The sequence below is a fragment of the Salmo trutta genome, chromosome 16 (genome assembly GCF_901001165.1).
Source record: "Salmo trutta chromosome 16, fSalTru1.1, whole genome shotgun sequence".
Taxonomy (NCBI): domain Eukaryota; kingdom Metazoa; phylum Chordata; class Actinopteri; order Salmoniformes; family Salmonidae; genus Salmo; species Salmo trutta.
This window is the reverse complement of record NC_042972.1, coordinates 15787009-15809859: the sequence shown is the minus strand read 5'-3', so window position 1 is coordinate 15809859 and position 22851 is coordinate 15787009. Positions and strand designations below refer to the sequence as shown.

The window sequence follows — 22851 nt, the reverse complement described above, 5'->3', positions numbered from 1 at the left end:
GTGTATCTTGTGCATTATTTATAATAGTTTGACAGCTGCAGATGATGATGTTGTAGACATGTTATTGTTGTCGGAAATCAGCCATGAGCGATTTCCCAACTCGATGGACTGTATGCAGACTAGTTTTTCATGCAAATTTTTTTAACTTGAGAAATACTACACCAAACACCTTAGCTGGATGTAAAATTGTGCGACTAAGACCTCCTTGGCAAAAAAATTCTACATTACTTACAGATTTCTTGATTTATCTTAATTAATTTATTAATTCTGACTATTTTAAGGAAGTGTTTACTTTGAGGAAGTGGCTATGTTCTTGCTACGGTGACCAAGGAGGGACCAACAACAGTACCTGCCAGGGCGTGATATGCAAACATAACACACCCACATCAAACTACACCCCCAAGACAGCTCTCGTTTGGCTTCAGTCATGGCCACTAGAGTTTTTTAATGAGCAGTCTTAAAAACGAGGGCAAATCAGGAAGTGTAGTGGCCGTTTAAAGCCGCAGTCTGTAGTTTTATTTCTGGTAAAAAGTATTGACCTCAGCAGGGTTGAATGGGAAGGCCTTTGTGAGAGTACTGATACACGGATTTTCTAATTGTTTTAAACGCACGTGTCTTGTTTGTCTAAATGTTTGCTTAATTTTGTCCTGAGCCCATAGGGGACAAATAATGGATAGACTGTCTAGCAGCAAATATAGGGCCATTTTTAAAATATTTTTAGTCATTTAGCAGACACTCTTATCCAGAGCAACTTACAGTAGTGAATGCATACATTTCACACATGTTTTTCTCCATACTGGTCCCCCGTGGGAATCGAACACACAACCCTGGCATTGCAAACACCATGCTCTACCAACTGAGCCACACGGGACAATGTGCTGGCTCAGTCTGGTATAACTTCAGAGTACTTTTTTATTGAACATGGCGCTAAGTCTAGGTCAGTAGACATATAGTAGAAGTCATTCTTGAATGATGACTCATTCACAGCTGTTATACATTAACATCTGATGACCGGCCTCAAAGGTAGTTCTGTTCTTCAACTCCTGATGTATTGTGACAGATGTGCACAATTAGCAAAAATAAGCATTCTTTTCAGTTGAGGACGTAATCTTTCTAACAGACACAAAGATTTCATGTAATTAGTAAACTATCGATGGAGGTTCAATACAACCATAAGTGTTATTATTGTATTTTTTATCCATGTCCTGTTGGTGTAATGTACTAATAATGTGAGCACAACTGCAAAGCCATACCTCGACCAACATTAACATAATGGTCAAAGTAAAACCTTGTTTATATCATGTAGAACAGTGTTTTTTAGATGATTCCTGAGGGACGGACTCATGTTTGTTTGAGCCAGCACTAACAAACCTAATCCAACTAATCAGGAGCTTGGTGATTATTATTTGAAACAGGTGTTAGTCCTAGGCTAGAACAAAACATTTGAGCACCGTGCAGGAATGGATTGAGAAATGCTGCTGTATAATGCACAGTGTGTTTTGCTCATGAGGGAAGTGCATTAGCAGGTTATCATACATTATCATTTAGCATATCTTTTGAGTCATCTGGCATATATTAGCATAGCATATGTTAGCGTATCTCCTCCTCAGCCAGTGTGAGGCCTTTGAAGATGTTGGAGGCCTGTTTACCCTAGACCTCCCAGTGGCCTTGGCTAAGCCAGAGAGCTAAATCAGGTCAGGTCTAAAAACAGTCATTGCGGGGTTGGAGATCAACACAGAGGGGAACTTTGAACCGACTGTGAGAACTAGCATGCTTTTTCTGCATCTCTGTGCTGAGATATCCTATCCAATCCAATATACAGTACACTGTGCAAGTATGAAACGTGGACCAAAGCTGCCAACTGACTGTGCAAAATATGCGAGTTCTCTCTCAGTCCTAGACAAAGCCAATAGCATATTCAAGTCAAATACACATGACAGGCCTACAGACCTAGAGCTCAGCTGCATTCAGATGAAATAGGCATCCAGTCTTGAAAATCCATGGAATTTCCAGGTAACTGTTTTCGGGTAGCATGGTCACGAATACACAGTAAAACCAACAATAAGGCTGCGTTTTCACAGGTAGCCCAATTGTAATACTTTTTTCACTAATTGGAATTTTGATCAATCAGATCAGCTCTGAAAAATATCTGATGTTTAAAGATCTGATGTTATTGGTCAAAGAACCAATTAGTGGGAAAGAAGATCAGAATTGGGCTGCATGTGTAAACGCAGCCATAGCAATCCAAATAGTAAATGAGCTACGTAAATCTGACCAATTGTGTCCAATTGTCTGAGCATAACATGTACTCACTTCTTAATCCCCACGATGCGTATCAAAGTAGCCATATCAATTAATAAGGCTGGTAGCAAAGTTTAGAATGTTGAGCTTAAAATGTTGATAAACTATTATTTCTTCACATTTTAGGTGCAGCAATTTGCACACAGGCATTAGGCTTACACGCAAATGTTCCAAAAACAATTTGCGGATAAACACTGTTCTAAAATACGCAACACACATGCAAGCAGTTTCATGGACAGATATGGAAATATCCATTAGAAATTTAGAAAGAGGGGCGATCTAAAGATGCAACAACTATCATGGGTTGCATAGTGACTTTGGCTGCCAGACAATGAAAGAAAGTTGAAAGAAAACCAATAGAACAAGAGAATGCATAATGAGGAAGTTTTTATAAAATAACTGCCTCCACGTTTCTATGGTGGGATTTTGGCAATAGGCTACTTTGAAGCAAGGTGAGACATGCCTCATAATATGAAGAAAATCTTCCAGGTTTCAAACAAGGAACAGGAACAATATAGCGATGCTAATGATAGGCCTAACCGTCTTCTGGCAGATGGAAAGGCTTTCCCAAAAACCTTCTCTATTAACCTTCTCTATTAACCTGGCAGAATGATATCATGATTATTTGCATCGATCCAGTGGCCATTTGTTTTGCAAACTCCATCTCAGTGCTACAGAAACATGGCTAACCAAACAACAGTGCTAGGTGCCTGTGCACTTGAATTAAAGTAACTACACTCAAAAATCACAATTTCTTAGATTTTCCCCAGACCTCAAAAATAGTCTCCTAATGTGGTTTAAGCATTGTTATGGACTTAGAACATCCAATTTTGTTGTTTTTCTTTGATAACAAAAACCTGAAAACATATCTAAATGTGCCTACTTCCACAGTACAGCTTGGGTTGGGATTTGTCATATGGGATTCATCATTTTAGGTCATTCAGAGTGTACGTTACTGTTTTCATATAATTTTTCACACAGGACGCCTTTCCTTCGTCTGGCAGGCCACTAGGTACCCACTTGTCCAGGCACATCTACACAACTGTTGTACCCCTGAATCATTACATGTTATATTCACCTTTACCAGCGATTACAGCTGTGAGTCTTTCTGGGTAAGTCTCTAAGAGCTTTCCGCACCTGGACTGTACAACATTAGTCCATTATTCTTTTTTCAATTCTTTAAGCTCTGTCAAATTGGTTGTTGATCATTGCTAGTCAACCATTTTCAGGTCTTGCCGTATATTGTCCAGCAGATTTAAGTCAAAATTGTAACTCGTCCACTCAGGAACATTCACTGTCTTCTTGGTAAACAACTCCAGTGTAGCTTTGGCCTGCTGTTTTAGGTTATTGTCCTGCTGAAAGGTGAGTTAATCTCCCAGTGTGTGGTGAAAAGCAGACTGAACCAGGTTTTCCTCTAGGATTTTGCCTGTGATTAGCTCCATTCGTTTCTTTTTTATCCTGAAAAACTCTGGTCCTTAACAATTACAAGGGTACCCATAACATGATGCAGCCACCACTATGCTTTAAAATATGGAGGGTGGTACTCAGTAGTGTGGTGTGTTGAATTTGACTCAAACGTAACACTTTGTATTAAGGACAAAAGTTTATTGCTTTGCCACATTTTTTGCAGTATAACTTTAGTGCCTTGTCGCAAACAGAATGAATGTTTTGGAATATGTTTATTCTGTACAAGATTTATTCTTTTCACTCTGTTAATTAGGTTAGTATTGTGGAGTAACTACAATCAAATCAAATCAAATGTATTTATATAGCCCTTCTTACATCAGCTGATATCGCAAAGTGCTGTACAGAAACCCAGCCTAAAACCCCAAACAGCAAGCAATACAGGTGTAGAAGCACGGTGGCTAGGAAAAACTCCCTAGAAAGGCCAAAACCTAGGAAGAAACCTAGAGAGGAACCAGGCTATGAGGGGTGGCCAGCCAGTCCTCTTCTGGCTGTGCCGGGTGGAGATTATAACAGCACATGGCCTAGATGTTCAAATGTTCATAAATGACCAGCATGGTCAAATAATAATAATCATAGTAGTTGTCGAGGGTGCAACAAGTCAGTAACACAAGAGTAAGTGTCAGTTGGCTTTTTCATAGCCGATCTTTGAGAGTATCTCTACCGCTCCTGCTGTCTCTAGAGAGTTGAAAACAGCAGGTCTGGGACAGGTAGCACGTCCGGTGAATAGGTCAGGGTTCCAGCAGGTTGTTGATCCATCCTACGTTTTCTCCTATCACAGCCATTAAACTCTGTAACAGTTTTAAAGTCACCATTGGTCACCTGAGAGGTTTTCATTCCTCTCCAGCAAATGAGTTAGGAAGGATGCCTGTATATTTGTAGTGACGGTGTATTGATACACCATCCAAAGTGTAATTAATAAATTCACCATGCTCAAAGGGATATTTATTCAATGTCAGGTTTTCTTTTCTTTTTTTTACCCATCTACCAATAAGTGCCTTTCTTTGCAAAGCATTGGAAAACCACCCTGGTCTTTGTGATTGAATCTGTTTGAAATTCACTGCTCAACTAAGGAACCTGTACACCAGTGGTTCCCAACCTTTTTAGAGTTAATGTACTGTACTGCAACTGAATTTTGCTCTGCCTGGAGTACCCCTGAAGTACCCCCTCATGTGCAGCATGCTGGTAAATGAGTCTTCTCAAGTACCGTCTGTGGATAGGCCAAGTACCCGCAGGGGTCCTAGTACCCCTGGTTGGGAACCACTGCTGTACACAATGGAAAGCATCACCACATTCGGGACTACTTGACAGTATACTACTTTTTCAGGTGGGACAATGTCTAACAAACTTTGATTTTGGCGTGCAACATCCCTTTTAAACTCCCCGATTGCTTCGGTGTGTTTTGTTTGTACTATTCTCCACAGGTGGTCCAAGGAGCAGAAAGCAGAGCGCAACCCTGGATAAATGTAGCCTAGTTCTTATTGCCGTGACTATCTAAAACAGACATATGTAGCATAGCATATACTGTATGTAGTAAAACTACCCTCATGCCTGACGTCAGTGCACAACTATGTGCGTTTAAACAACTTCTTCTCTGTGGGGACCTGTAATGTGAAGGAGACCATACATTTCTTTGTTCTCTCACTCAGACCATGACTCTTCCCCTGCTTGAAGAGTACCAGCTTAAATTAGGTGCATTTTGGAAGGACATGAAACACAGAGCTAAGCATATCCAGAGCATGCCAAAGGCTTTCTGACTAGTTTAGTTCCCCACTCAAACAAAAACCTTGATCTTCCAAAACGTCCGTTTTTAATTTCCCTCAAACTAAAAATGAAGTCAGAGAGTGAAATGATTACATTTTAGGGGAATGTTTTGGTTTTGGGGCATTGTTCCTTCTTTGCAGCATTCCAATCACATTTTGATGATGTTGATGATTATGCTGAATATGAAGACACAACTAGACAATGCCCCTAAAATTATATCCATACAGTTTACTTCAAAGTTCAACATTTTTGGGTTGCTGACGCTAAAGGGATATTGCTTTGAGACATTCCAGAGGGCCCGGCGCAGGGGTAAAAGCCAAGAAAGATATCTGTCCTGTGGCTTTACGTTTACAGATTATCAATCTTTTTGGACGTTCTACGGTTGTGTGGACTTTCTTCAAACAAACCGGCGCTGTCAACACTAGTGGAGGTCAAAATATACAGTCACCTCTGAAACTATTCACATACACACAGAGGCACGCACACACAGACACACAGGCACACACACACATATTTTGGGATTTGCACTCTGGCAAACATACCTGCATTGCGTTCCAATTGCTGCAATGAAAAGGGTCAGGGTACAATTGCATTATCATTCACTCTTTGGTCATGCGTTCCAATCCTATATGAAAGTGAAATGAAATGAATTTGATGTTTGAACTTGTTGATGTGGAAGTTGACTTGAAACTAAAACATTCCTCTATCGCTCTCACTCACTCTCTTTCTCTTCTCACTAGAATCCAGAATCCCTGGACTCGTCCATTCAGAGTGCCCTGTCGGCCCTGTTCCCGCCCTTCGAGGCCACAGCGCCCACCGTCCTCAGTCAGCTGTTCAGGACCATCGAGGAGCGATACCGCGGTGATGCGCTGCACTGCCTGCTGGACTTTCTCATCCCGTCCAAACACCTCCTGGAGATCGTGCAGCAGGCGGCGTGTGTGAGTACACACACACACACACACACACACACACACACACACACACACACACACACACACACACAGATACGGATACAAACAAATGCATATATTCACACTCACACACACACAAACACACATAGACACAGAAAAACACACACACCTCTATCTCTCTCAGACAGACATACACACAGAGAGAGAGAGAGAGAGAATAGATGGAGCAAATTGACAATAACAGTAAAACTGCAGAGGTTTACAACTGAGGTTCTAACTGTATCTCAGCAAAAAGAGATCAACAAAAGGTTTACTTGTCCATCAGGGGATACATCCAAGCTGTTCTTTATGCTTCATCAATTCCGAATTCTATTATTTTCTGTGGTTGCTAGCCAAACACACCTGAGCTGACATCGCTCAGCAAAGGATTATATTTTATTGTTTTTATTGTACAAAAGAAAACAGTCTAGAATACCAGGCATTTGTCTTATTGGAAGCTCAATAACAGTCTGGTTTAGGCCAGAATCAGTTTTCCATAACCACAGTTCAGTAGTGTACTCACATAAAGGTGAATTTGATGTGAAATTAATGGTGAGTCTATCCTTCCCTCATTACATTCCAGTCTGTCAAATGCAATTTAAAGTAGACATAAGCCTGATTTGTTTTCGATTCTAGTCTCCTCACATGGCACTTTACATAGCTTAAGTGCACCCCTAGTGGGCACCCCGGGAATTTAAATGATGGATTATTTAGTATTTTTTCTTCTAGTCCAGCATTAACACACCTGATTAAACTAATCAAGGGTGTTGATAATTGGTTGAGTTGCGCTGGTGCTGGGCTGGAACAAAAAAGTGCAGTCCTACCGCAGGACTAATGACAAAAAAATACTGACCTAAGAAATCGTAAATCCATGCAACTTACCCCCCTCTCCAACCTCTCCCATCCTCTCCCCAGGCTGCGTACTCGGATGTGCTTTTCCGTTGTGAGGGCTGGCCCCTATGCCTCCACGACAGGACCGTGATCCAGCTGGCCTCACTCAACCCTCTTCTGCTGCGCCCCGGAGACTTTTACCTGCAGGTGGAGCCCTTTGGAGAACAGGCAGCCCGCATCGTCCTCAAAAGTCTCTTGGAGGAGGGCTGCCGTGAGGTGGAGGAGACCCCCATCCCCGAGACCTCTTACCCGTGCATCTTTACCCTTGACTGGCTGAGGGAGGTGAACGACGGCCGCCATGGCACCCCACTATCCCGCTGCCTGCTTTCCACCGACCAGGGAGTGATGAAGGTGCCCTGGGCACAAGTGGCCATTCCAGAGTTTCTGGACAAGCCCAAGACCATGACTACACCAAGTGTTATCCGTGACGTTCCGTTTGAGCCGACGGCGTTGCAGATTCCCTCCTCTTCCGACTCTACTTCTTCCGCCCTTTCCCTAGAGACCATGGTCCTTCCTGCCAGGGACGGGATCTCTGTGTCTTTGAGACTCATGGATGGTACCTCGAAACTAATCAAGGGGGACCATGAAAAAACGGTTCCCAAACTACGTGCCAAACCACTCGTCAAGCCTGTGGGCTGGGTGTCGCCTAACACCTGGGACACCAGCAGGAACTACCGCGAGGTCGAAGGTGACTACGTGGATTTAGTGGAGTTCGCCAAAGAGAAAGAGTCTCTTACGGGATGCAGTAAGACTCCCAACTCTTCTACTCCCCCTTTGTTCAAACCAGTCAGGCCTCCTCCCCCTGTACCGCTCATGAACAGCACCCCCTGTGGGCGCACCCTCAGATTTTCAGAAGAGCCTTGCATGCCATGCAGCCAGAGGAGGCTAGGTCAGGAGCCTAGTGGACAGGAACTAAAATGCAGGTACAGGGACTCCTACCTGGCAGCTCTGTGCAACCCAGTTCCCTTTGAAAGGGGGAGCGTAGGTCTGCTAGCTGCTCTGGAGGAGTCTGGCCCCTGTGAAGGGGAGGAGATGGGCTTCAGGGGTCATGCCAGAGGTCCGGGTCAGGACCCCAGGGAATGCTGTAACCACTATAAGGAGCCTATTGAAGGTCACGAGCCACACCAACATGGACACTTCGGTAAGGAACCCCCATTGAACCTAAATCACATACCACACAAATCCATTGAACCTGCTATAACTCACAAACCAGGAAAAAATACTAAAGAAATTCAAATCATCCATAAACTGTGCCAAGGGGAACCCCATCTTCAGACACACTTCATGGCCCATCAAATGGGACCTGACCCAAAGGTAGCGTTACATCCAGCAATCTCTCACCCGGTCATGGTTGATGCATGCGAGTGTGACTACACCTCCAAGCCAATTTGGAACCCGGAGGCAGTGAAAACCATTGGTAAACACAAAACCAAGCCCAGGTCACTATCCACCGTGTCTGAGAGGGCCAGAGGAAGTCCTCTGGTCCATAAACTGAACAACAGGAGCCACAGTGACATCTGCCCAGAGATGATTCCCCCCAGTTCCCAGGTGGTGCAATGTAAGAAAGGCACGGCCTTTGGCCCGATGTCCCCCAAGCTGGACAGACAGCAGTCTGCCAAGAAAGGTAAGAGTGACTATGTACAGCATCCATATTAGAACGTCTCTCATTTGTCAGAGGAAATTTCCTCAGTTATCAGTTTTCAGATGTAACAACTGGAAGTTTTGTCTGACAGCTGAGTGACTTCAACATATGAATGCCGTATCTGTGACCACTGTGAGAACTTACCATTTAATAACATGTTTAAAGCGACGTTGATGTTCTTTGGGATAACAACAGATTTTGAATTAAATGAGCCTATACTTGTATTGAGTTGGCAATGAATTGAATCCTAGATACAGTGTCAGTAGATTTTTACTGCTCTGCTATTGTATAAGATTAATGTTTTGTATTTCCCGAGGGTCGAAATACCCCACACACAGAATTGCAACATTTAGGCTATAGTATTGTTGTACCACATTCAGCATACTGTCTTGCTTCATAAAAAGTGCATGTTTCAAATGGACACTGAAACCATCTGTGTACACCAACTAATTTAAACTCAACATTGACCCTTTTTGCTGAAGAGAGTGTGCTGTGTCAAAGGTCAGAGGATGCCATATGATGGGGGGGGATTCCAATTCCCCCTCCCCTGCTCTCTGGTTTGTTCTCCTGGGCAGAATGGCTGCAATCACATCATTCCAGATACCAAGGGAAAAGGACAGAAATAGCTCTTATAAGGCTGTACTCTGAGAAGGGGCCATTAGGCCAGTGTCCATTGGCTATGGTAGTAAACATGACATTCCTTTAATGGAGAGAAACAGTTCCTGTTCCCTAAGCACTCACAAGGGCCGTAACAAGGACACTGTTAGTGAGCTAGGGAGGAAGGAGAGTGCACTGTCCCCATTTCTTATTACGTACTTCCTCCCTACACCCTCACAAGGGCACTCAGAGGTCTGGAGACATGTTTGTCAGAGACTATTGGACTGGTAAGGGAGAGGGAGCACAGACAAGCCTTTGTTGGCTCTGGAAGAAGTTAGAATGCTAGAAATCAAAGCCAGGCTTAACAGCATCAAAGTGTTTGGCTACGGGGAGAGAGCATGTCCAACGCAAGGCTGTGAATTGCGTAAATGTGGCGCGTAAGGATAAGGTTTGCATGAAAGACTCCATTGAGATTTATCTCCGAAAAAAGAAATGCTCCCAGTGCTAAAAGACCAAAGGTCACTGAACAGGATATACAGTGAATACAGTAAAGAATAGTGTCAGAATTATTTTTTCTCGAAACAATTTGACCAGGAAGACTTTACAGTAGAGCACTGTTCTTCAACCCGGTGTGTTTCGCAAACCGTGTCTATCTTCCTGGTTAAATTGAAATTCAAATGATCTGTCATTTCTTTTCACCACAAGATCCCCAGCCTGGCAAAGTTGAAACGCGGACTATTGCACCCCCCAACAGACCTGACACCAAACCCCAGAGCCCAAAAACGAAGCCCTCAGCGCCCCCCATCCAACCCCCCTCCCCCGTATCCAGTTCTCATCCATCTCCCTCCACCCAACACTCCATTTTCAGAAGCATCAGCGGCCTGCTTCACATGGGCATTGTCAGTCTGCCAGGTACAGTGTTTGTTCTGCATTGTGTTTAGTGTTATCCAGTGTTGTCCAATAACAAACACTCATTTTCGTTTTCAGTTGCAAAGCATGTTGCTACGGTCTGCCCTTATGAATACGACCCTGGTCCACACTTTTCTCCATCTAACCTCTCCATGACACCCGCTCTTGTCTCCTCAACCTTCAGGGAGCAGAGACAGGGTGGGCAGGGCCGTGCTGGAGGTCCATGGGGACAGGCAGGGCTGGACATCTCCTCTGCTGTCCGCCCATGAGGTGTGCAAAGTGCTACTCTACCTCCACTTCATCCCCAGGTAATACCAATCAATCCCTAATCATCTTCGGTGATAGTTCAAGGGAGTTTACTGCATGTGATTTTGTATAGGGTGTAGGTGATCAACTAGTCTGGTTTCCCACCCTTACCTTACTATAATATCCAGTCAAGCATGTGTTGTGTCCTTTTACTAGACATTGAAAACACATTGTGTGAGATGACCTACGAAATGAATGACATGGAAATTAGTATTTTACATTGTTTGGAAATAATTTAAGTGACCCTCTCAGCACTTTCTAGTGCAAGTTGTCCAAACATTCCAGTGATGGATTTTTGGTTATATTGTTTAACCAAAGGGGGGCAGTAAAACATTACTGTACATGTCTCATACACACGCCTAGTGCTTGAGCCCTATTTGAATACTCTATTAATGCATCCATCCTTCTTTCCTTCCTTCCTTCCTTCCTTGAAGTAATCACTGACCTGACATGGTTTGTGGACTCTACATTTACATTTTTGTCATTTATAAGATGCTCTTATCCATAGATACTTACAGTGCATTCATCTTACAGTAAGATAGTTTTTTTATTTTTTTATTTTATTTAACCTTTATTTAACTAGGCACGTCAGTTAAGAACAAATTCTCATTTACAATGACGGCCTACCAAAAGGCAAAAGACCTCCTGCGGGGATGGGGGCTGGGATAAAATAAATAAGTAAATAAAAAAATAACATAGAAATATTGGACAAAACACACATCACGACAAGAGAGACAAAACAACACTACATATAGAGAAACCTAAGACAACAACATAGCAAGGCAGCAACACATGACAACACAGCATGGTAGCAACTATAGCTAGGTGAGTCAACTACATATCACAGTCGTAGTAAGTACATTTTTCCTCAATAAAGAAGCTATCACCAATGTCGGTGCTAGTAGTGCATGTTTTTATTTTATTTTTTAAATCTTTTAGCTTTACCCCCAGCTGACATGGTCTCGCAGCTAGGACTGTTTAAAGACCAAATGTCGTCATAATACATATTTTACAGTCTAATCTGTTTACACAGCTTTAATAATGGACACACTTTGAAGTTCAAGGTGACGGCTGCCTGGTTAAACAGATAGGCCCTTTAATGTTGTTGCCTTTATGTCCCTCATTTAACCCTTTATGATGCATCCAATCCTGACAAACCACAATGACTGCCAACTGTCTGGTATGCATGCTTTTAAAGAACAGAGGGGAAGGTGGGGGCTTGAGTGGGGGTACTCTCTGTGTGGGTGAGAGCTAATTATCAAATCCAGAAAAGAGCCGTTCAATTCTACAACCACCTAAAAGGAAGCAATTCCCAAACCTTCCATAACAAAGCCATCACCTACAGAGAGATGAACCTGGAGATAAACCTGCCCCCTAAGTAAGCTGGTCCTGGGACTCTGTTCACAAACACAAACATGCCCCAGGACAGCAACACAATTAGACTCAACCAAATCATGAGAAAACAAAAATATAATTACTTGAAACATTGGAAAGAATGTAACAAAAAAACAGAGCAAACTAGAATGCTATTTGGCCCTAAACAGAGAGAGACACAGTGGCAGAATACCTTACCAATGTGACTGACCCAAAATTAAGGAAACCTTTGACTATGTACAGGCTCAGTGAGCATATCCTTGCTATTGAGAAAGGATATGAGCTGGCTCTCAAGAGAAGACAGGCCATGTGCACACTGCCCACAAAATGAGGTGGGAACTGAGCTGCACTTCCTAACCTCCTGCCAAATGTATGACCATATTAGACATATTTTCCTCAGATTACACAGACCCACAAAGAATTTGAAAATAAACCCAATTTTGATAACTATTGTGTGAAATACCAGTGTGCAATCACAGCAGCAACATTTGTGACCTGTTGCCACAAGAAAAGGGAAACCACTGAAGAAAAAACACCATTATAAATACAACCTATATTTATGTTTATTTATTTTCCCCTTTGTACTTTAACTATTTGCTAATCATTACAACACTGTATATATATATATATATACATAATATGACATTTGAAATCTCTTTATTATTTTGAAACTTTTGTAAGTGTAATGTTTACAGTTATTTTTGTATGGCTTATTATCTATTTCACTTGCTTTGGCATTGTAAACATATGTTTCCCATGCCAATAAAGCCCTTAAATTGAATTGAGCGAGAGACCCTTTGAACGGGGGGGGGGGGGTTGGGGGGGTCAGGCAGAGGGAGAGGAGAGGTGAAACCACTAAAACCACTGAAATGACACCTCAATCAAGTGAGAGAATGCCAAGATAGTGTGAACAACTTTCTAATATGCCCCAACTCACTTGTATTTTCCTAGAAAAGAGGTGCGGGACCTGGGAATGACAGTGGTGATCGATGCCAGGAGGAAACCTCCTCCCTCCTTCTTCTACAAAGCCCTACTGATGGTTCAGGTTAGGAAAATAAGAGTAATTCCTTCACATTAAGAGTCAACTGTCAAACTATAATCCATCTGCCAATCTAGATTCTGAGATAAAGAGTTGATAGTGGGGTGTCATACCATGAGGTATCTAGTTACCGGGTGTTAAAGGTCATGAACAGTCATGTTTTAAATGAAATTGTATGATATTTGAAGGGAACCAGATTAAAGTATGATGACCAAAGTATGAAAAATGACAGTTGCTTCTACATTGATAAAGTTTGACCATAAAGTTACTGGTCCCTTCCCCCATGCCAAACACTTGGATTCATTTTAAAGAAGACAAGGTGACATCACCTTAACTCTCATTTTAATACACCAATGGCAACATGATATTCGCTTACCTAATTTAAATAAATACCGCCTTGTGAACAACATCAGAGAATTATTGGTTGCAGAGGGGTGTGGTTTATATAGCTAGATAGCTACTCTACTGGTGCAAAGAATTTGACTGTAGGATGTCAGCCGTTGTGACCCATTTCAGGAAACTAGGCATATGTCGTGGGTCACTACTTCACAGGAGAGCCATTTGAACGTAAACTTTAAAAAAAAATCAAAATGCGTTTGTTTTTGGCAGAAATGCCTTCTGGAACATGTGAACTTTCATGTGCCTTAATAATAAACTTGTATGCCATCTGTAAATACAAATAAAATTGTTAAATTAAGAGCCTAGTTGATTTTGCCACAGAAAAAGGCAGAAACCTTCCCGCTACCCATGATTGGCTGAGGTAATGAGTGGGCTGGACATGCCGAGAGATGAGTTTGGATCGGTCTGCCATATAGCATGCTTCTGTCTATTTGAGCTGGTCTGTATGTCTAGGTAATCCTCTCTAAGTCTAGGTAATCCTCTCTAACGCAGCTTTAAAAAAGAAATTGTATTGCGTAGTAAAACTGCATAAGCCCAATGTGAAGTTAAAGTGTCCTGTTAGCTAGCTAACATTAGCTGGCTGGCTTACTAGCTAACATTACGTGTATGGTCTCCACTTTCTGGAGGACCGAGTTTTGAAATCAGTGGAATTCGAGTATGATTACATCATCTTCAAACTAAGGGCAACCATGGCATCTGACAGGACATGCGTACATCAATGATGTATAAGGGTAAGATAGTCTAGCTAGCTACATTTTCAGATATTACACGTTTTTAATTTTGACAGAAAGTGGTTTCATTTCAAGTTAAAGTGTACTGTTAGCAAGCTAATGTTAGCTGGCTGGCTCACTAGCTAACATTACTTGTAGGATCTTATTATTCATATCTCAGACCCATTTGCTTGACTAGTTATAGCCTAATGTTAGCTAGCTAACATGGAACCTGGTTGGTTAGGTACCTGCAGATTCATGCAGGGTTGGGATTAGGGTTCATTGTTTACCTAGCTAGCTAGCTACATGTCTTAACAAAAGACTCTCGTCTGAGTGTGCCAGAGTGTAGAATAACTGATGAATTTACAAACGTTCAACACCTGTTGAATATGGCCGGTGTCAGTAAACGTCGGCAAAAAAGCGTAATTAAATTGTTGCAAGCAGCACAGTTACAGTCACCAACGCTCTGGATAACATGAAAACAGCCTAACCAGCTCTGCTAGGGCGAGTAAAATAGTCAGAGTGGGGTGTTCTCTCATTATGTGTCTGGAAGAAAGCTAGCAAGCTAGTCAATGTTAGCTAGTTAGCTTGGATGCTTGACTGCCGTTGTGTGGTCAGAACGACCCTACTCCTCGGCCAGTGTCCAGTGTGCGCTTGAACGCTCCGAGAGCGAAATGCTCTCAATTTACGAACGGAAAATCTGATAGCACAGTTGCAGTCACCAATGCTCTGGATAACATAACAGCCTAACCAGCTTTGGTAGGGTGAGTAATGTTCAGTGAGCTGTTCTCTCATTTGTGTCTGGAAGTAGCTAGCAAGTTAGTTTGGTTGCGTGACTACTTTTTTAATTTAATTTTACATTTTTGTATTATTATTATTATTATGAACAAAACAAATACAAAAACAGAAATATACAAACAAGAGTACATAAACCTAACAGACATGGGTATTACATATCGAGATACATTTTGTTCAATTTGGGTAGGGCTAAAGCTTAAGAGGGTGTGAACAATGCTGAATGGGTATAGACAAAGAAGGTCTCTCCAGTAGTAGTACCTAATTATTCAAAGGCTATTTTCTCAAAAGTGAGTTTACAGGTTTATTAACTTTCAAAGCAAAATTACTTTCCATTTGTTCCTCAACTGTAGTGTATGATATACCATGTTGTAGCTCTGAGTCTCTACTATTATCCAATGTAAAACACACAATTTCAAATTTTGCTACATTAGACCGATTTGAGCCGGTCGGTCACAAATATAATTAAAAGCTTACCCTATTCATCTATGGCAAAGATACTTATATGTAATGTTCCCTCACATTTTTTTCGGCACTGAGCTAATTTCAGATATGCTGAGCTCAAACTTGAACATTGTGAAAAATCTGTGCAACTTCCAGCGTGTGTTTCCTGTGAATAGTGAGGCTTTAAGTTACAGTTTTAACAGTGGCCAAGTAGGCAACTGTGGCTATTTGATCATTATGTAGACCTACCAGGGTGGCCTTACCATCAAAAATAGTGGAGAAAATGCATCACATAACATTTTAACATGAAAATAGCTGTTCTATCATTCAGCCTACAGTAGCAGTCAATGTGTGGTGTTCAATGTAGGCCTACATTCCATGAGACTTCTGGAAAAAAAATATGCGGGGTTTGACATTAATCTGTTTATTCACTAGTCCTTCAGAGAAGGAGGTGACTGAAAATGTTGTTGTGTTGTTTGAGAAAGAAAACACTTTGCAAAATAAAATGCATTATTATTCCCATACAATTATTACAAAGAATCAGACAAATTATGCTACCATCTGCCTATTGGCTACTTAGCTTATTCGAGCCTCTCAAATTGACCCTTTGAGACAAAAAAAGCTCTTTACCTGACTAGCATTTCAAAGATAGAAGTGTACACGTGTGGTGCTCTTGTAGGAAGCAATCATTCCCCAATTGCTGACTATAAATGATCTATAACTGGGCTAATAACTCGCCAACTAAATCAAATCAAATCAAATTGTATTTGTCACATGCACCGAATACAACAGGTGTAGACCTTACAGTGAAATGCTAACTTACAAGCAAGCCTTAACCAGCAATGCAGTTTTAAGAAAATATCAAAAAAATAGTAAGAGATAAGAATAACAAATGATTAAAGAGCAGCAGTATATAACAATAGCGGGGCTATAAACAAGAGGTACCGGTACAGAGTCAATGTGCGGGGGCAACGGTGTCGAGGTAATTGACGTAAAATGTACATGTAGGTAGAGTTATTAAAGTGACTATGCATAGATAATAACAGAGAGTAGCAGCAGCGTTCCGGGGGGGGGGGGGGGGGGGGCTCTTGGACCTAGACTTGGAGCTCCGGTACCGCTTACCGTGCAGAAGCAGAGAGAACAGTCTATGACTAGGGTGGCTGGAGTCTTTCACAATTTTTAGGGCCTTCCACTGACACCGCCTGGTATAGCAGGAAGTTTGACCCCGGTGATTTACTGGGCCGTACGCACTACCCTCTGTAGTGCCTTGCGGTCGGAGACCGACCAGTTGCCATTCCTGGCAGTGATGCAACCTGTCAGGGTGCTCTTGATGGTGCAGCTGTAAAACCTTTTGAGGATCTGAGGACCCATGCCAATTCTTTTCAGTCTCCTGAGGGGGAATAGGTTTTGTCGTGCCCTCTTAACGACTGTCTTGGTGTGCTTGGACCATGTTTGTTGGTGATGTACACACCAAGGAACTTGAAGCTCTCAACCTGCTCCACTACAGCCCTGTCAATGAGAATGGGGGCGTGCTCGGTCCTCCTTTTCCTGTCGCCCACAATTATCTCCTTTGTCTTGATCACATTGAGGGAGAGGTTGTTGTCCTTGAACCACACAGTCAGGTCTCTGACCTCCTCACTATAGTCTCATCATTGTCGGTGATCAGGCCTACCACTGTTGTGTCATCAGCAAATGTAATGATGGTGTTGGAGTTGTGCCTGGCCGTTTAGTCATAAGTGAACAGGGAGCACAGGAGGGGACTGAGCATGCACCACTGAGGGGCCCCAGTGTTGAGGATCAGCATGGCGGACGTGTTGTTACCTACCCTTACCACTTGGGGGCGGCACGTCAGGAAGTCCAGGATCCAGTTGCAGAGGGAGGTGTTTAGTCCCAGGGTCCTTAGCCTAGTGATGAGCTTTGTGGGCACTATGGTGTTGAACGCTGAGCTGTAGTCAATGAATAGCATTTTCACATAGGTGTTCCTTTGTCCAGGTGTGAAAGGGCAGTGTGGAGTGCAATAGAGATTGCATCATCTGTGGATCTGTTTTTGAGGTATGCAAATTAGAGTAGGTCTAGGGTTTCTGGTATAATGGTGTTGATGTGAGCTATGACCAGCCTTTCAAAGCATGTCATGGCTACAGATGTGAGTGCTACGGGTTGGTAGTTGTTTAGGCAGGTTACCTTAGTGTTCTTAGGCACAGGGACTATAGTGGTCTGCTTGAAACACGTTGGTATTACAGACTCAGACAGGGAGAGGTTGAAAATGTCAGTGAAGACACTTGCCAGTTGGTCAACGCATGCTCGGAGTACACGTCCTGGTAATCCGTCTGGCCCTGCGGCCTTGTTAATGTGGACCTGTTTAAAGTTCTTACTCACATCGGCTTCAGAGAGCGTGATCACACAGTCGTCCGGAACAGCTGAAGCTCTCATGCATGTTTTAGGGTTACTTGCCTCGAAGCGAGCATATAAGTTATTTAGCTCGTCTGGTAGGCTAGTGTCACTGCGCAGCTCTCGGCTGTGCTTCCCTTTGTAATCTGGAATAGTTTGCAGGCCCTGCCACTTCCGACGAGCGTCGGAGCCGGTGTAGAACGATTCGATCTTAGTCCTGTATTGATGCTTTGCCTGTTTGATGGTTTGTCGGAGGGCATAGCGGGACTTCTTATAAATTTCCGGGGTAGAGTCCTGCTCCTTGAAAGCGGGAGCTCTAACCAAATGTTGCCTGTAATCTATGGCTCCTGGTTGGGGTATGTGCGTACAGTCACTGTGGGGACTGTACGTACATCGGAAAAATCCCGGAGCATATTCCAGTCTGTGCTTACAAAACAGTCCTGTAGTTTATCATCTGCTTCATCTGACCACTTTTTATAGCCACTGGTGCTTCCTGCTTTAATTTTTGCTTGTAAACAGGAATCAGGAGGATAGAATTATGGTCAGATAGCTTTGTACGAGTCCCTGTGTGTGGAGTAAAGTTTGTCTAGGATTTTTTTCCTTCTGGTTGCACATTTATCATGCTGATAGAAATGAGCTAAAACTGATTTAAGTTTCCCTGCATTAAAGTCCCCGGCCACTAGGACTGGATGAGCGTTTTCCTGTTTGCTTATGGCGTAATACAGCTCATTGAGTGCGGTTTTTGTGCCTAGCAAATGATATGAACAAAATGTGCACATGTGGCTACATGCAGCTCTCGCTTTGATCTCAAAACAAGCGCATCTACTCAGGACTGCTCATGCTGTAAACACAGTCCATTTCAAAGTGAATGGCACAGATCCATATGTGGCAATGGTCTAATTGCATATAAGCCTACTGCAGCTCTGATTGTTTATGCCGCACCTCTCTGTGTGTAAATGTAATCGAATCCTACTCTGAAGTGTTCTGCCTACCACAAAATCTCTTGCATAGTTTGTTTTATTATGTTGCATTGAAAGTGACTATTATTGCATTCATTCGATCATAATTTCCACAGTAAAGAGAAACGTTGATAGTTTTAACTAACAGGGAAAACTCTAGAAAGATGAGTGAAGTTCAATCTCGTGGTTCTCACTGGTCCTGATATTTCTTCTGCATGGCTTAGAGGGAACATGGCTTATGTTTCCCCTTTCATCTGTGTCTGGTGTAAGCTAGTTACTGCCTCGTTTGGTCAAAACTCTGACGCAGTTGTTAAGTCAACACATCCATCAGTGCTGCTGTGAACAGCATTACTAGACATGCCAAATGGGAGATGTATAAAAAAATCTATATATAATTGTTGCATTTCAATGTTTAAGTTGCTTTGGGTTTCACCAAATTTGCTTGAGATGATTTTACTGCAACTCTGCTCACTCCATCCAAGTTACTTGACATAGTTCTTTCAAAGAGCTGTCAGTCAATATAAGCTCCCTGCCCGCTCAGCCTGTCTTTTCAAACTTCCTGTTAGTTAGCTAATAGAGAAAAAGTACTTTACATAATGACTGTTCAGGACCTTTAAAATGCTGTATGGAGGTATCTAGTTACTGGATGTTAAAATACATTATGAAGTCATCTAGTTACTGGATGCTAAATTGCTAAACAACCAACCCGTCTGTACTGAAGAACAAATGATGCAAACATTTTTCAATGGACCCTATATTCATATTGCATACATTGTGATGATCTGCAATGATGTCTTGTCCTGCCATCTTTCCTTAATGGTCGTCTCCATAGGAACAAGCCCTGCATGCAGTCCGCATTGTGCTGATGCTAGTAGATAAAGATACAAGCCCTCGCCCTGAAAGACACTCTGGACTACAGGTCAGAGGGCATACATACACACATGCGCAAGCACACACACACATAATTCTGTTTTGCAAGACACCATGGATTTGTCTAAAGGGGGGGGGGGTCCTCACCTTGTCTCCTCTCCTTCATATACACTAATCTGAAAGCAATAGGAGGGATACGTCCTTTCCTCATTTTCAAAGCCTGCAATCTGGACTATTGAGACATGTCCACACAGGCCCTCGCTCTGTAATATGACTGACCCCTCCTCACATGCCTCCTGTCAATCAGATGGACATGGTGACTTCTCTGAAGGCCTTGCACAAGCTGGTGGAGGGACAACAGCTGACCTCTGACTTGGGCGGGACCTTCCCCTACAGCCACACTGATTGGCTGCAGTTTCATCAGGTGCAGTGTAATATTTATAATTGTTTTCAACATATGTCATGGTCTCTTTAAATCATTTGTATGGTCAAAATGTCTAGTAGATTTCTAGTAAATCGGCTATACAAGTGTCATCAAATTCATTTTACATAGTTGACAGATGTAGGATCTTAATTCGATCAACCTGTTGCAGGAGAACTTTCCTGCAATCCAGGAAATGTAAAACTTGTAGTGTAGTTGAGGTTTAAAAAGGCCTCTTAAGTTTTTTAATTTCCACTTAGAAATTTCAGACTACGAAAATGTTTTAAATCAACCCCTACATGTCCATTAATTATAATTCACATGATAATTCAAATTTCCTGTTGTTGCAGTATTAGTCAACAAGGATCTTCTTTGGATAGTGGGCAGAGTTTGGGCTTGTTTGCATAGCTGTTGTCATTGGTATTCCAAAGCATAAATCTCCCCCAATCTATTGCATTGGCTTTGTTTTGAGTGGATCCTAAAATCAATTTTCTTAATCCGTTTCAGAAACTAATTTCCTTTGTGACGGACTTGCAAGGGGCAGCCCATATACTACATAGAGCAATCAAGAAAATTGATGGCAATCCAAAAATGGACACCGCCCAGGTAGTTACAGTTTCATGAAGTAACTTAAATAAAACATTTATTTGTATTTTTTAGCTTTAGGTTGTTGTTGTTGTTTTTTGTTCAGGACGTGCAGCTATGTATTCAAGATCAGAAGACCTCAATGAAAGAGGTACTGCAGGACATCCGATTGGTTACTTTACAGAGAGAAGGTGGGGCCATCCTGGCCAGATTGAGGAGGGAAGAGTTTCGATTTGCCAAGTCCGATGACTACAGGTATTGGTCTTCATCAAATTCATGATTTGTTGTGGATAACTGATGTGTAACACCCATACAATTGTGAAAGCCCTCCATGACACTGCCCAAGCTAAAACGGGCTTTGTGGCAAGTGACCACAATTCATCCATCTCTATGGTATCACCCATCTAGGTGATGCCACGACAGCCATTTTGTGCCAGAACTCCATAAACCATCTATCATTGTGAAGTGGTGAGGACAGGAGTGAATGTTTGCTAACATCCACCTCTTACTACAGTGACGCTTTGGAGTCAGTGACGGTCCTGTATAACCAGGTGGAGGAGAGTGTTCATACGCTGGTGATGAGATCCAACGAGTCACTGCAGCACCTGGACTTCCTGCTCAAACTCAGGGAGGCGGAGTCAGATCTTGACACGGTAGGTCAGGAGGTTGCACCTTTACAGGACATTCAGATAGAAGTGCAGTGTCTTCAAAAAGTATTCACACTCTTCCCTTGACTTCTTCCACATTATTTTATGTTACAGGCTTGATTTCAAAATGGACTAAATAGAGATTTTTCTGTCACCTGCCTACCCATAATACCCCATAATGTCAAAGTGGAATGATGTCTTTTTTTTAAACATTTTTACAAATTAGTTAAAAATGAAAAGCTGAAATGTCTTGAGTCAATAAGTATTCAAACCCTTTGTTATGACAAGCCTAAATAATTTCAGGAGTAACAATTTGCATTTTTATTTAACCTTCATTTAACCAGGTTCTTATTTACAATGATGTCCTACCAAAAGACAAAAGGCCTTCTGTGGGTACAAAACACATAGCATGGCAGCAACACATGACAACACAGCATATGTTGTGTTGCTACCATGCTGTGTTGTCATGTGTTGCTGCTATGCTATGTTGTTGTCTTAGGTCTCTCTTTATGTAGTGTTGTGGTTTCTCTCTGGTCGTGATGTGAGTTTTTTCTTATATATTCTTTTTTTGTATTTTTAAAATCCCAGCCCCCGTACCGCAGGAGGCCTTTTGCCCTTTGCCTCATTGTAAATAAGAATTTGTTCTTAACTGACTTGCCTAGTTAAATGAAGGTTTAAATAAAATACAAATAAAAGCATGGTAACAACACCACATAACAACAACATGGTAGCAACACAACATGGCTACAGCACAACATAGTAGCAGAACAAAACATGGTACAAACATTATTGGCACAGACAACAGCACAAAGGCAAGAAGGTAGAGACAACAATACATCACACGAAGCAGCCACAACTGTCAGTAAGAATGTCCATGATTGAGACTTTGAATGAAGAGATGGAGATAAAACTGTCCAGTTTGAGTGTTTTTTGCGGCTCGTTCCAGTCGCTCGCTGCGGCGAACTGAAAAGAGGAGCTTAACCAGTCACATAATAATTTGCATGGACTCTGTGTTCAATAATACTGTTTAACATGATTCTTGAATGACTACCTCATCTCTGAATCCCACACATACAATTATCTGTAAGGTCCCTCAGTCGAACTGTGAATTTCTAACACAGATTAAACCACAACCTCTCAAACAAGGGTTGGTGGATTATTATATATATTTTTTTAATTAAAGCTGACATTGTTTATCCATTTGAGCACGGTGAAATTATGAATTACACTTTGGATGATGTATCAAAACACCCAGCCACCACAAAGATACAGGCGTCTTTCCTAACTCAGTTGCCGCAGTAGAAGGAAACCAATCAGGGATTTCACCATGAGGCCAAAGGTGACTTTAAAACATTTAGAATGTAATGGCTGTGATAGGATATGTGGCTGTGATAGG

The 22851-nt window shown here is 42.2% G+C and overlaps 1 protein-coding gene across 1 annotated transcript in view; it reads left to right on the top strand.

Moving 5' to 3' along the window:
• Nucleotides 1–22851, top strand: part of LOC115150170 (uncharacterized) — a 66572-nt gene that overhangs the window by 19959 nt on the left and 23762 nt on the right. The window contains exons 2-11 of the mRNA XM_029693162.1: nt 6270–6467; nt 7395–8994; nt 10315–10521; nt 10703–10826; nt 13150–13243; nt 19765–19851; nt 20110–20226; nt 20731–20829; nt 20915–21063; nt 21323–21461. Coding sequence (XP_029549022.1) covers nt 6270–6467; nt 7395–8994; nt 10315–10521; nt 10703–10826; nt 13150–13243; nt 19765–19851; nt 20110–20226; nt 20731–20829; nt 20915–21063; nt 21323–21461 — 2814 coding nt within the window. The remainder of the gene's footprint in view (nt 1–6269; nt 6468–7394; nt 8995–10314; nt 10522–10702; nt 10827–13149; nt 13244–19764; nt 19852–20109; nt 20227–20730; nt 20830–20914; nt 21064–21322; nt 21462–22851) is intronic.